Here is a 12098-nt window from a genome sequence, read left to right on the forward strand (position 1 = left end):
GGGTAATGCATTGGGCCGCATATTAAGTGTGTTTTATTTTATTGAGATGCAAGCCCAACTCAATGAACAATAGGAGGCCCAAACACACACATACTTACATTGGCGTAGTCAGTGGGCCGCACCTCAGTTTAAATAATGTAACGAGCTGTCAAGTGTTGCTAGTTGGTTATGTTTTGTGATACGTAATTACCCGTGTTTCGAATAATTATTGCGCATTATGTGAACTACACGTGATTGAATTGGTGATATGAATTTACATGAACTGTTACGCCATACGTGCCATGAGTGACCAATCTGTGTTTACAACTTGTTATAATAAGTGGATTTTGGTGCATGAATCTGATCGTTATCAGTAACTATGTTAGGATTGATTTGAGCAATTAAACAAGTAATAAATCTTACCGAGCAAAACTAAGGTGAGTTCATCTCTTTTGAGCATGTGTCCCGGTGGTTGGGACAGTCAGTGGGTATCCCGGGGAGGGATAAGTCTTTTGGGTAAAAACGGGAATGTTGGATAATATACTCTTCCTATCACCTTTAAAGTCCCTCCGTGTTGTTTGGTTACCGGGGAGGTAACATGGTATTAGTTAGTAGCGCTACTTAGGTTTGGCAACCTCACCCCGTACCTGGGAGGACAAGTGTTGAACTAATGACCTAGTCATGACCAATGCTTTGATAGGAGCATTGGAGAAAGGGCAAAATAATCAGAAGCCGTCTTGTATTCGGGTTATTATCAACATTACTTTCGGATTGTAAAATTCAATGGATTAACTAAACACTTGGTAACTAACATTTTCGTAAAACAATGAACTCACCAGCCTTGTCTGACACACTTGTTACATGCTCGCAGGTCGTTAGATGTCTATAGATTGGAACTTGCTGTCTGGAGTAGCTGGAGTAGTCATGGGTCGACTGGAGGGATTCACGTTATTGTTTTCTTGATACTATATATTGGTTTGAAACTGTTTAACTTTGGTTTTTCATTTGCTTCCGTTGAACACTTTGGTTTTCACTTAAACTTGTTGATGGTATTTTTATTAGTAATTGAGAACTTTATTTTGAAACATGTATGGGTTCAATGTAATTAGTGGCTTATTGTTGGTACGTCACACGCCTATCAGGGACACTCCCTAGGTGGTATTTTGGGGGTGTGACATTAACCATTACTAGAACACCCATTAACTTCGCCTACATCCATCCAGCTTGTCAATTGAATATCTTTATGGGTTTGTTTCTGTAAATCAACACACGTTATATAACATTCTAACAGGGGGCTTAACACATGTTATGGGCCTGAGTCTGTGAATCAAGCAACCCAACAAAAAAACACTTACTGTTCAGATAAAAAACCCAAACAAGCAACCCAAACCAACAAAAAAACAGCTACTGTTAACATTAAAAGCCCCTAACAAGCAACCAAACCAACAAAAAAACCTGTTCAAAATCTCATCCTAAAGTTTTTGATTTATTTAAAATACATTAACATTAACCATGGATACCCCATTAACCATTACTAAAACACTTTCAGCACACAAAAACATATTAACAACCATTTCAACAAAAAATCAAGTGTGAAATGATATTTCAAGAACACTTACCGGATCTATAACCGTCCGATGAACACGAAAAAGATCTTCAAACCTTCTTCTCACACACACACTCGTGCGTGTGTCTTTGTGATAAAGATTGTTGTTTCTCTATCTAAAACATCAACTTTCTCTCTCTAAAAACATTCATCTTCTCATCGTTCTTCTCACACACACACTCGTGCGTGTGTCTTTGTGATACTCTGATGTGCTCGACCATTGAAGGATCACCATTGAAGACCATGAAGCTTTTCTCTTTCACATGATGAAGAAAGAGGAGAGAGATGATAGTGTTTTGAAAGATTTGACTATAAGAAAGAGTAGAGAGATGATGATACTAGTACTACACAAGTGGGTTTTGTCATTTCCAATGCCAAAAAGTCTTTTTGTTCTACCAGAAATGCCCTTCTTTGATTATATTTAAATCTAATATACATACAAAATAGGAGAGCCATAGATCTTCTTGGATGAAAGACAATCAATGGATGAGAATGGGTTTGCATAGTTTTCTTAAAAAGATAGAAACCCTAAAAATTTGGTGGAATGGTGACCCCCTATATTTGTTTTGTAATATACATGTTTTTAAGAGTTTTGGGCCAAAAAAACAAAAAAGCGCCGAAGGATTATTTTTAAAACTAATAAACAAATTTCAGCAACTTTTGTGACTAACATGTGTTAGACAAAAAATGCTGAAACTTGTTTATTTTTTTTAAAAATATTCCTTCGGCGCTTTTTTGTTTTTTTAGCCCAAAACTCTTAAAAACATGTATATTACATATGTTATTTTTTTCAAAAAAAATGTCGGGAGGTTGGGTTTTCTCAAATTTTTAAGGTTTTCTATATAACACTACCCTATATATATATATATATATATATATATATATATATATATATATATATATATATATATATATATATATATATAGGATTAGGTTCAAACGTGAACATTTTCTCCAGCGTGAACTGCGTGAACTCTTTTGAACCATTGATTTCATATCCATCTGATAAGGGTAAGATTGTAACTTCATATAAATATTGATTTTTAATTATTAACTTATTAATTTCAACTTCATAATATCATTTCAGTTACAATTATCCGAGAATAATGAAAATTATAGATTCTTAGGATTTCAAATTTTATTAAAGATTATCTTCACATTTTTTTATATTTATCAAAAATTTGTTTCATGATCTTTTCATATAATAAGCTTCAGTTACGATATTTCTCACGTAAATTATATCTTCACGATCAAAGTTTCTACATGATAAATATCATCTACAGTTCGAGATTTTTAGTATTTTGTGGTCGGACGTCGTCTTCTTCAGTAAACTGAAATCTTGCCGGACATTAACCTTTTGCAAGAACCTGAAAATATCGCCGGATTTTTTGATTTTTGCCGAGTAAGTCTTCTCTAATCGCTGGATATCGTCTGTAACATTCGTTTTTTTTTTTTTGCTTAATTCGCCGTCAGATGCCGGAAATCACAAATTATGCCGGAATAAATCTCCGGCGAACATGTTCCAATTACTTATTGAATTATTGACCGACAACTTGACTGTTTATTTATGTTTTTCACTTGATGTCGTTTTGAAATAAATTGCTCAACGTATTCGCATATTTTTTCCGGCAGGTGCTGTTGTATCAAGATCAATCATGGCCGACCCAGAAATCGACAATATCAATTCTAACCAAAACGATGGCGATAATATATTTGTTACAACAATGGACCATCCAGGTAACAATATAATTGATGAACATATTTTAATCTTTTTCCGGCAGGTACTGGTATGTTTTATTTAATCAATAACGATAGTACACATGTGCATAACACACGGTTCTTTCCATGTCAATAGTGTATAACATGATAGTACACATGTGTATAATACACGGTCTAGTGCATAATACATGGTATTTATATGTAGATAGTTAATAACATGAGCTCGTTGGGCTTGGAACCCCAAACCATTTGTTGTCTTTGTTTTTTTGAATTAATATTTTTACTTTAATTTGGCAGAGTCGGTTGCTAGCAATGTTTACGAAACGCCAAATGGGACTAGGTACTGGACACCCATTGTCCCCCATGGAGTCAAACCATTTTTGAAAGCTAGATTTAATACGATTGAACAAGCAATTGCAATGTACGAGGCGTACGCACAACTTGCCGGATTTGGAACCCGTTTGGGTACTTCGAAAAAAGTAAAAATAGGCAACGAGATAATTACGACTCGGCGATACGTTTTATGCTCAAGGGCGCCAGTGAACAAACATAAACATAAAGAAACTAACCCTGATGATATTGACTCAACTTCACCATCGCGCCGTTCCAATGTTAAAGTTACAGATTGTAAGGCATGTGTGAAGTTTCGCCGTATAAAAAAGTCAACTGATTATGAAATCTATGGTTTTGTTGAACAACACAACCATGGGTTTACCTCTCCCGAGAATCTTGACTTATCACTAAAGCGAAGAAAGCTCGATTTTTCTACACAAGAGTTCATAGCTAAGTGTCGCAATGCTAATCTTGGCCCTACCAAATCCCACAAGTTACATGTTGCAATAAAAGGTGGTCACCATAATGTTCACGGTACTGTTGTGGACTACAAAAATTGTGGCCGTGACATTCGAGATTTTATTGGCGATAGAGACGCCCAAATGATAATTGACAAGTTCAAAGCTCGAAGCGAAAATAGAGTTAATTACAGTTTTGATACCCATATTGATGATATGGAACTTCAGTTAATATTTTGGTGCGATGGCGTTTCTAAACTAAACTACGAAGCGTTCGGTGATGTTTTGGCGTTCGACGCAACGTATCATACAAATATGTGAGTTTTAATAATCTCATTTATGAATTTTTAACACTTGCTAGTTATCAGTTACAGTTGATAAGTTTTTTTCCAAACAGGTATGATATGATTTTTGTGCCATTCACTGGAGTTGACCATCATAAAAAATGTACAATTTTTGGGGCTGGGTTGTTACATAATGAGACTATTGAATCATACACATGGCTACTCCAAAAATTTCTTCAAGCACACAATGGAAAACAGCCACTCTTGATATTAACTGATCAGGATTGTGCTATGAAACAAGCTGTCGCCAACGTATTTGACAAGTCCATCCACAGACTATGTATGTGGCACATTATTCAAAAGTTGCCAGCAAAGGTATTCGCTACAAACATGTCTACAGCATAATGATCCTGCTTTGCACACATAGTTTTAAATATGGCATTGTTAACTACATGTACACATGTGTATTATTACCTATAACTATTATGTACACGTGTGTACATCGGATTTTTACAATACTGATATCTTTTTTTTTCTTCATCTTCTAGATCAAGGGTAACGACAAAAGGAACGCGGAAATCAAGAAAAAATTCCACAAACTAGTATGGAATGTTTACATCAAACCAGAAACATTTGAAAAGAGATGGCATTTACTAATTGCTGAGTACGGTTTGCAAGAGCATTCCTGGTTGACTGAGATGTATTTGATTCGTGAACAGTGGATCCCAGGATATTTTCGCGAAATACCTATGTGTACGTTAATGAAGACTACTTCTAGGTGCGAAAGCGCCAACCATTTGTTCAAATCAAACTCTAGTCCACACAATACGTTGGTACAGTTTATGTTGTGCTACGATACGTCCGTCGATGGGTTACGAAATGACCAACGTGAACTCTCTCATCAAACAGACACCACTAATCCAGAATACAAAACTAAATGGCCGATCGAACGTCATGCAAACGCAATTTATACTAGAAAAGTATTCTTCGATGTCCAAAAGGAAATTGTCAAGGGTAAGGAGAATAGTTACATTGCTGAACGATCAATCTTAGATGGAGTAAACTGTTTCGTGATTGCTCACCAAGATCAAACATCTGAAGTTTTAAATGAGTTCAAGGTTAGCAACTAACACTTACAATATACTTTTTATTTAATACATTTTTTCCAGCAACTAACCATTAAATTGCAGGTCACGTTTAACAAAGAAGATCTATCAGTTACCTGCAAGTGTATGGGATTTACCCGAAATGGGTATCTATGTCGTCATGTGTTCTGCGTACTTGGCCATCATAACATACATAAGATTCCAAGTCAATATATTCACCCAAGATGGAGGAGAGATGCTATTCCTAGCAGTGTGTATAGCATTGACAACAGGTTATCTATTGATCAAAGCAGTAGCGGAAGATTATGGCGCAACATATTAGAGAATTTGGAGATGTGTAGAGACAGAGTGAGAGGCAAGATTGATAAATTAGAGGAACTCGATGCAGAAGTACAAGCTTTAAAAGATAGGATCTTTGCAGAAGTTCCATATGATCCGGAGATTAATAAGAAGGATGTCGTCTACCAGGAAATTCTTTCGCATGCCATACCAGAGGCGCTCTCGTGTACTGCACCGAAGAAAATCCGTAACAAAGGCTGTGGTAAGCATAAACGACAGGTTGGCGCAAGGGAAATAGCAATAAAGAAATTCAAAAAAAAGAGAAGAAAATGTAGTGTTTGTGGGAAACGGGTTAGGAAGCATGATAAAAGGAATTGTCCAACTAAAAAAGGTAAACCAACGAAGGATGATTCATCTACCGAAGAAGTTGAAGAGGAAGAAGACGATGACGATTCTGAGTACGACGAAGAAGATGACAACGGTACTGATGGCGAAGGAGACGAAACCGGTAATGATGGCGAAGGAGACGAAACCGGTACTAATGTCGAGGATAACGATAGTGACGGCTAGACTTTTTTCTTGAACTTACAAACATTAGGAAACCAATTTGTTGAACTTTTTTCTTTTTTTTATGTGATTTTCATTTTAGCGTTTGATAATTTGTTTTTGTGATTGTTTGACGCCTAATAGTTATTGTGTTTTGTTCGATGCATAATACACAGGTAACATTCATGTATATTGTATGGCAACATTCACTAACAGTTATATTTTTTTTTTCGTTATGGTATGGCAGTTATTATATAGATGGAAAAAAAGCTTCCCAAAGTCTCAGGCAACATTACTGTATATTGGAAAAATCGACACATGCAAGCAGTACACTTTGTGTACTTATCTGATAACACCGGAGTACACAGGTGTACTTGGGTGTTCACACCACCACTGAACATGTAATCATTTTTTTATAAACTTGTCAAGTAGTTTGACAAAACAAAAAAAAAAAAAACATAATAACAATCTAATAGACCATAATCTTTTATTCTACTGTTTTAAAAATTAACAAAATACCAAACCATAACGTGCTTCTAGTATGGCAATCACAAAGTTTGTTGTTATTAACTACATTCCAAAAAATTGTAACCATAAAAGTAGTACTATTGTCAACCCATAAAGACCTACTAAAAAACACCTGCTCCATGCGTCTTTTCATGTTCTGCTGCTTCATCTAATACGCGCCCACGGTGCTTGTTGGCCTCTGAAGTAACTAGCTTTATAGCGTACTTTTTCCTCAAACGTGTCAACGTCGCCTTCTTCTCCTTATGGGTTAGTGGGAAGCCACTATCCCACTTATCGGCAGTTACCCCGAACCACGTCTCCATATGCCTCATTACAAAGACTCCGCAATCCACGGTGTTGTTCACTGTCTTCCATTCAAATTCCAACCTTACCACGTCCGCATTCTCAATTTCTGCACTCTTAGGATGATTCACCATCTTCAAATACTTACAGAAAATATCTTTCTGAAACACAAAAACATCATGTAATAAACAGTAACCATGTGTACACAAACAACTGAACTACTTTATGTATTTAAATCATACATACCACTTTGTAAGGCGTAGTCTTTCGGAAGAAGTTGTCGTCGTTGATCAGGTGGATTGGGCTTTCGCGTGCGTCCATGTTGTCAATTACCGTTATGGCATTTATTTCCATATCAAAGCACACCAAGTAAAAATGGTCATGCTCAAGGATTGGAAAGCATATGACGCAATACTCGGACAAACTCATTAACGTTTCTTTTTGGTCAATAACCAAGAACAAGGCACTTCTGAATTTATCAACACGCCCAGCTTCACCGTGCTCCCCGTTCCATAAGATATCCTCGTCCTGAACGCAGAAATAACGACCAACATACATTTGAATAATCGGCCACGCAAACTTTACCATTATCTTGACAATTATAATACAAGTATTCACTTACAAAACAATTTGTATGGCCGAACAACCGCGGCTTTGTTCCTTTTACTTTATCAGCTTGCCCGAACATACTTGGTCCGCCAATTCGATCCTTTTCCTCAAAGTTTAGCATTGACGCAAAGCAATTTATTACTCCAGCATTGATCCATCTACTAGGTAGTAAATCTACCATTTGAAAATGGTACAGCCCGACGCCGCTTTCAGTTTCGAATACAAATTTTCTGCAGCACGAGACAATACGATTAATAACTTGTACATTTATTCGTGTGACAATCAAATTAGTACACATGCGTATCAAACCACATACACATGTGTACACATGTGTAATATTGCAAAACAACTACCGAGTACACATGATATTTGACCCAAACCCAAAACGCTAACATTTGTGTTAATTATATACAATGTTGAATCATTCTGAAAGTCAAAGAAATGCACCAGGGCACAGTAATTTATATCCCTTCACGTAGTACATATGTGTATTTTTGGTGTGTGTCTTTAAGTACACATGTGTATAACCAACATCTATATCCTACATATGCGTAAACGATAGTCACAGAAATGTTCTTTTCCTATATTTCCTAGAATTTACAAACTTATACACTAGTGTACATTGAAAAATCAGGCAGTTTTTCATAACCGAAAAAAACACACTTACGCATTTGTCCTCGCAACCTCGTTCAGTTCCGTTTCTACCACAGCACTTTTCCCTGCCTTTTTCGCTGTCTTTTGCTTTGGTTGGGCAACCCTAACATACATCTAAAATTATTAAAACTGGGAAAAAATATGAAAAATTTGAGTACTAAATCGAGATTAAAGGTATACATACTCGGCATCGCTAGCGCAGGATGACAAATACCTCCATAAAACCTTTTCGTTTTTATCCAACCAGGAGTCTATATTCACGGATCTGTTCATGAAGGGAGACTGCCCATATTTCGAAATCTTTTTTTTCCGCTTTCCCTTCCCTTTAGTGTCCTCGACTTCCGCCTCCTTTTCCATAATTGAAATTTTATCACTCACAGCATTTTGCGGCCCCGAGTCATCCTGTGTGAATCCAAGACTGAAAGATGGAATGTCATTCACCTTCTGCGTATCATACGCACCTTCCATAACTTCCTCCAAAACATCCACTGATTTCATGATAACCTGAGTGAACGTTGATGCTATATGAGGCGTCCCGAGACCACCTACCTCTTCATTCATGTCTACAACATTGCTTGATACATTCGCACCTAAACAATTATATTAAACTAAGTCTCTAACAATGACTTAAATAAACATACACGTATTAATTAATAAACCTAATAATATTATTTACCACTTTTAGCCCCGGTCGGACTAACAAAACCGTCCGATTCGCCTTTATCACCAACTGCAGATCTGTTGAATATGCTTTTGTATCGCGCAAGAATAGTAATGACATCATCACTTTTCGGATAACCAGTAATTAACTGGTTTATCGCAACCTCCATCTTACCTTTAACATTTTCTGCATCGTCACACATCGCAAGAATGCTTGCAACATATCCCTTCACATTTAAACAAAATCTTAGAATTGAACTATAACAACTGTACACTAGTGTACTTTCTGCAGTAAAACACATACAATAACATCTAACTCATACCTCAACTGAACATGTATCGAAGGATACTGGACCCTTTTCCACTTCATCCTTCGATAAGTCAACCGCTTCTTCTTCGACTTGTACATCACCCTCTACATGGAACTCTTGGAGTTCTCTTAGTTCACCAAAACCGAACCCACCGTTCTTTATCTCCTGGTCTTTACGCATACTCATCCTATCTTTTGTCCAAAAATGTAGAGGAGACATGTTGTGTGTATCTTCAAACCCGGGACAAGTTGTGGCCTCAAGATACAATAACTATATACACAGCATTAAAAAAACCACAAACTTAGTTGATTACACCTGTGTATTTTACCATAAAATACACAGGTGTACACTTAGTTAAATGTAAAACATACCACCAAATAAGTGAGCGGACCCCTAAAATAATCTTCCGGATCTGTCCCAGTCATCCTTACAAGACTTCACAGCATCCATCATAAGTTGACACCAGTCATGATCGTTGAATTCCTTCTCAGGAGAAAACCAATCCAGGATGTTATACATAACGCTCCCATTTTTTGTACTAACAATCATTGTAGATAACATCAACATAACAAAGTCTATATTGAACATTGACCTATCCTCATAAGGATCAACTCTGATCTTATCTACTATGTTCTTAAAACTAATCGGACGCTTGGCAAACCTACTAGTCCATTTGTCTTTCAACGGATGACCAGGTTCACCCTTCTTTTTTTTTGCCACCCTAGTCTCACCTATTGGTAAACCTAATATTTTCCTTACCGATTCTTTGTCTACGTTTATATGCCTATCGCCAATATGTATTTTCATTATATCAGTGTCTAGCATATCTACCACATAATGTCCAAGGTTTGCAGTTACTTCGCTGACATTGAATCCCAAAAACTGTCCAAAACCCATTTCCTTGACGATTTGACGTTGCCATTTATTCATAACACGAACCGCTTCATAAAGCTTATTAGGCGATGTCCTAGTTCGTATAGTTGGTAGATCGTCCTCTGCCTTCACTTTTTTTTTCAGCTTTTTTGGCGATTTTTTGTTTTTTCTTTTTTTCAAGTTGAACATCACATCAACTACGTTATCCTTATTATCGTCTTCTGCAACTATTTAAAAAAAAAAAGTAAACAAAAAATAAACAAGCAGCCTAGTAAAACACCATACAGAATACAACAATTTAGTTAAAAACAGTTACCGTTGGGTTCTTCGACCTTTTCTTTTTTATCATCCAATGATGACCCCACCGACACTCCAATACCACCTTCTTTCCGCGAACCTAGATAAGAAAATAATTTCCAGATTACATACACCTTACAGTACACATGTGTACATTCACATAATAAATCATACCTGCACTGACGCCAGTCGGTTTACTTTTTTCACTAGTCCGTTGCGTACCCTGACTTTCTTTGATAACAACTGTACACAATCATTTAAAACTCATTTAAATGCAATCACACTAGCACACTAGTTAAAGTTACTATAAATTGAAATACAAATCATATACCATCTGGTACATCAGAAAACGGAACACGAACGGGCTTCATTTTTGTTTTTTTACCCTTCTTCATCGACAACCTTTTCGCTCGCTGCCACCCATTTAAACTTTTAAAACGCTTCTGACTCTCGCCGGATGCATCTGCATTAACCATTACAGCGTTTTTTACATTACAATTTAAAGTTTTGTAATTTTTGTTTACTTGCCTTTTCCGTGAATCACCCCCGGTTCGCACGGTTGTTCCCTCTTTTTCAGCGGCTGCCTTTCACCACGGCCATCGCCAGTTTTACCATCCTCTACACATACGGGCACATTACAGAAAACATACTTACAGAACCTTAATTTAAAACCATAGAAAAAATATAAAACACATTACTTCACAATATTACCATCATCTTTCTTAAACTGTACGTCCACATCCTTTGAAGAAGCCGTCGGTTTCTTATAGTCCCTGGTTTCTTTTAACATCTTCGGTGCTTTTTTTTCAAAATAAATTATGTTAATCACTTATACAAAACACAAATTTATATAAAATTATAGAATATATAAATTTAACACATTTTCACCTATATTGTCCGTTTCTTCATCATCGGAACATTCAATGGGGCAATCTATCGTGTTACTAAATCTACTCGCCAACATACGCGCTATCCTCTCGCTTTTTCCACCTACAAAATTAAGTTATATAGGTTCCTATTAAATTTATTACCACCTACATTCAATCATTCTATTCGTGAGATCTTTCAAAATATTTAAAACTTACGTCTTCTCATTGCTAAGTTTCGAACCTACAAATGTAAAAACAAATGAAATTAATCATAATAAGGAACCAATGCACATAATAGGCAAAACATATCACTTTTCAACTCATCTTTATATCATACCCTACAGATGTGTACACATTCATATAACTACACATGTGAACTATGAAATCTTACTACTACATAACTCAACAAACACACAAGCCTAAAATCACTTAAAAACATGGCACAAACCCCTATTTATCATAAACAAAACTATGTAGCCATCAAAATAAACAAACAAAACAGATATAACAATATAAACACTATGTACACCGGTGTACATCACGAAGTAAACAACATACACATGTGTACTTATCGTCTACATATACTGGTATACTCACCGGACCCTGAACTACACAAGATTCGCAACAAAAATTTCATGCCCTAATTCCGATTAGGGTTCTTAGTTGAATAATAAAAGGATATTAACATGCAACTACTATTTGAAG

General features: G+C 36.2%; 1 protein-coding gene across 1 annotated transcript; it reads left to right on the forward strand.

Annotated features, from left to right (window-relative positions):
• Nucleotides 1-3240: 3240 nt before the first annotated feature.
• On the forward strand, nucleotides 3241-6334 carry LOC110901224 (protein FAR1-RELATED SEQUENCE 5-like). The gene is made up of 6 exons (XM_035982262.1): nucleotides 3241-3322; nucleotides 3367-3372; nucleotides 3602-4397; nucleotides 4493-4691; nucleotides 4928-5497; nucleotides 5570-6334. The coding sequence occupies exons 1-6, from the start codon at nucleotides 3241-3243 to the stop codon at nucleotides 6332-6334; spliced, it is 2418 nt and encodes an 805-aa protein (XP_035838155.1).
• The last annotated feature ends 5764 nt before the right edge of the window (nucleotides 6335-12098 follow it).

Source organism: Helianthus annuus, chromosome 13 (assembly GCF_002127325.2).
Source record: "Helianthus annuus cultivar XRQ/B chromosome 13, HanXRQr2.0-SUNRISE, whole genome shotgun sequence".
Classification (NCBI taxonomy): Eukaryota; Viridiplantae; Streptophyta; class Magnoliopsida; order Asterales; family Asteraceae; genus Helianthus; species Helianthus annuus.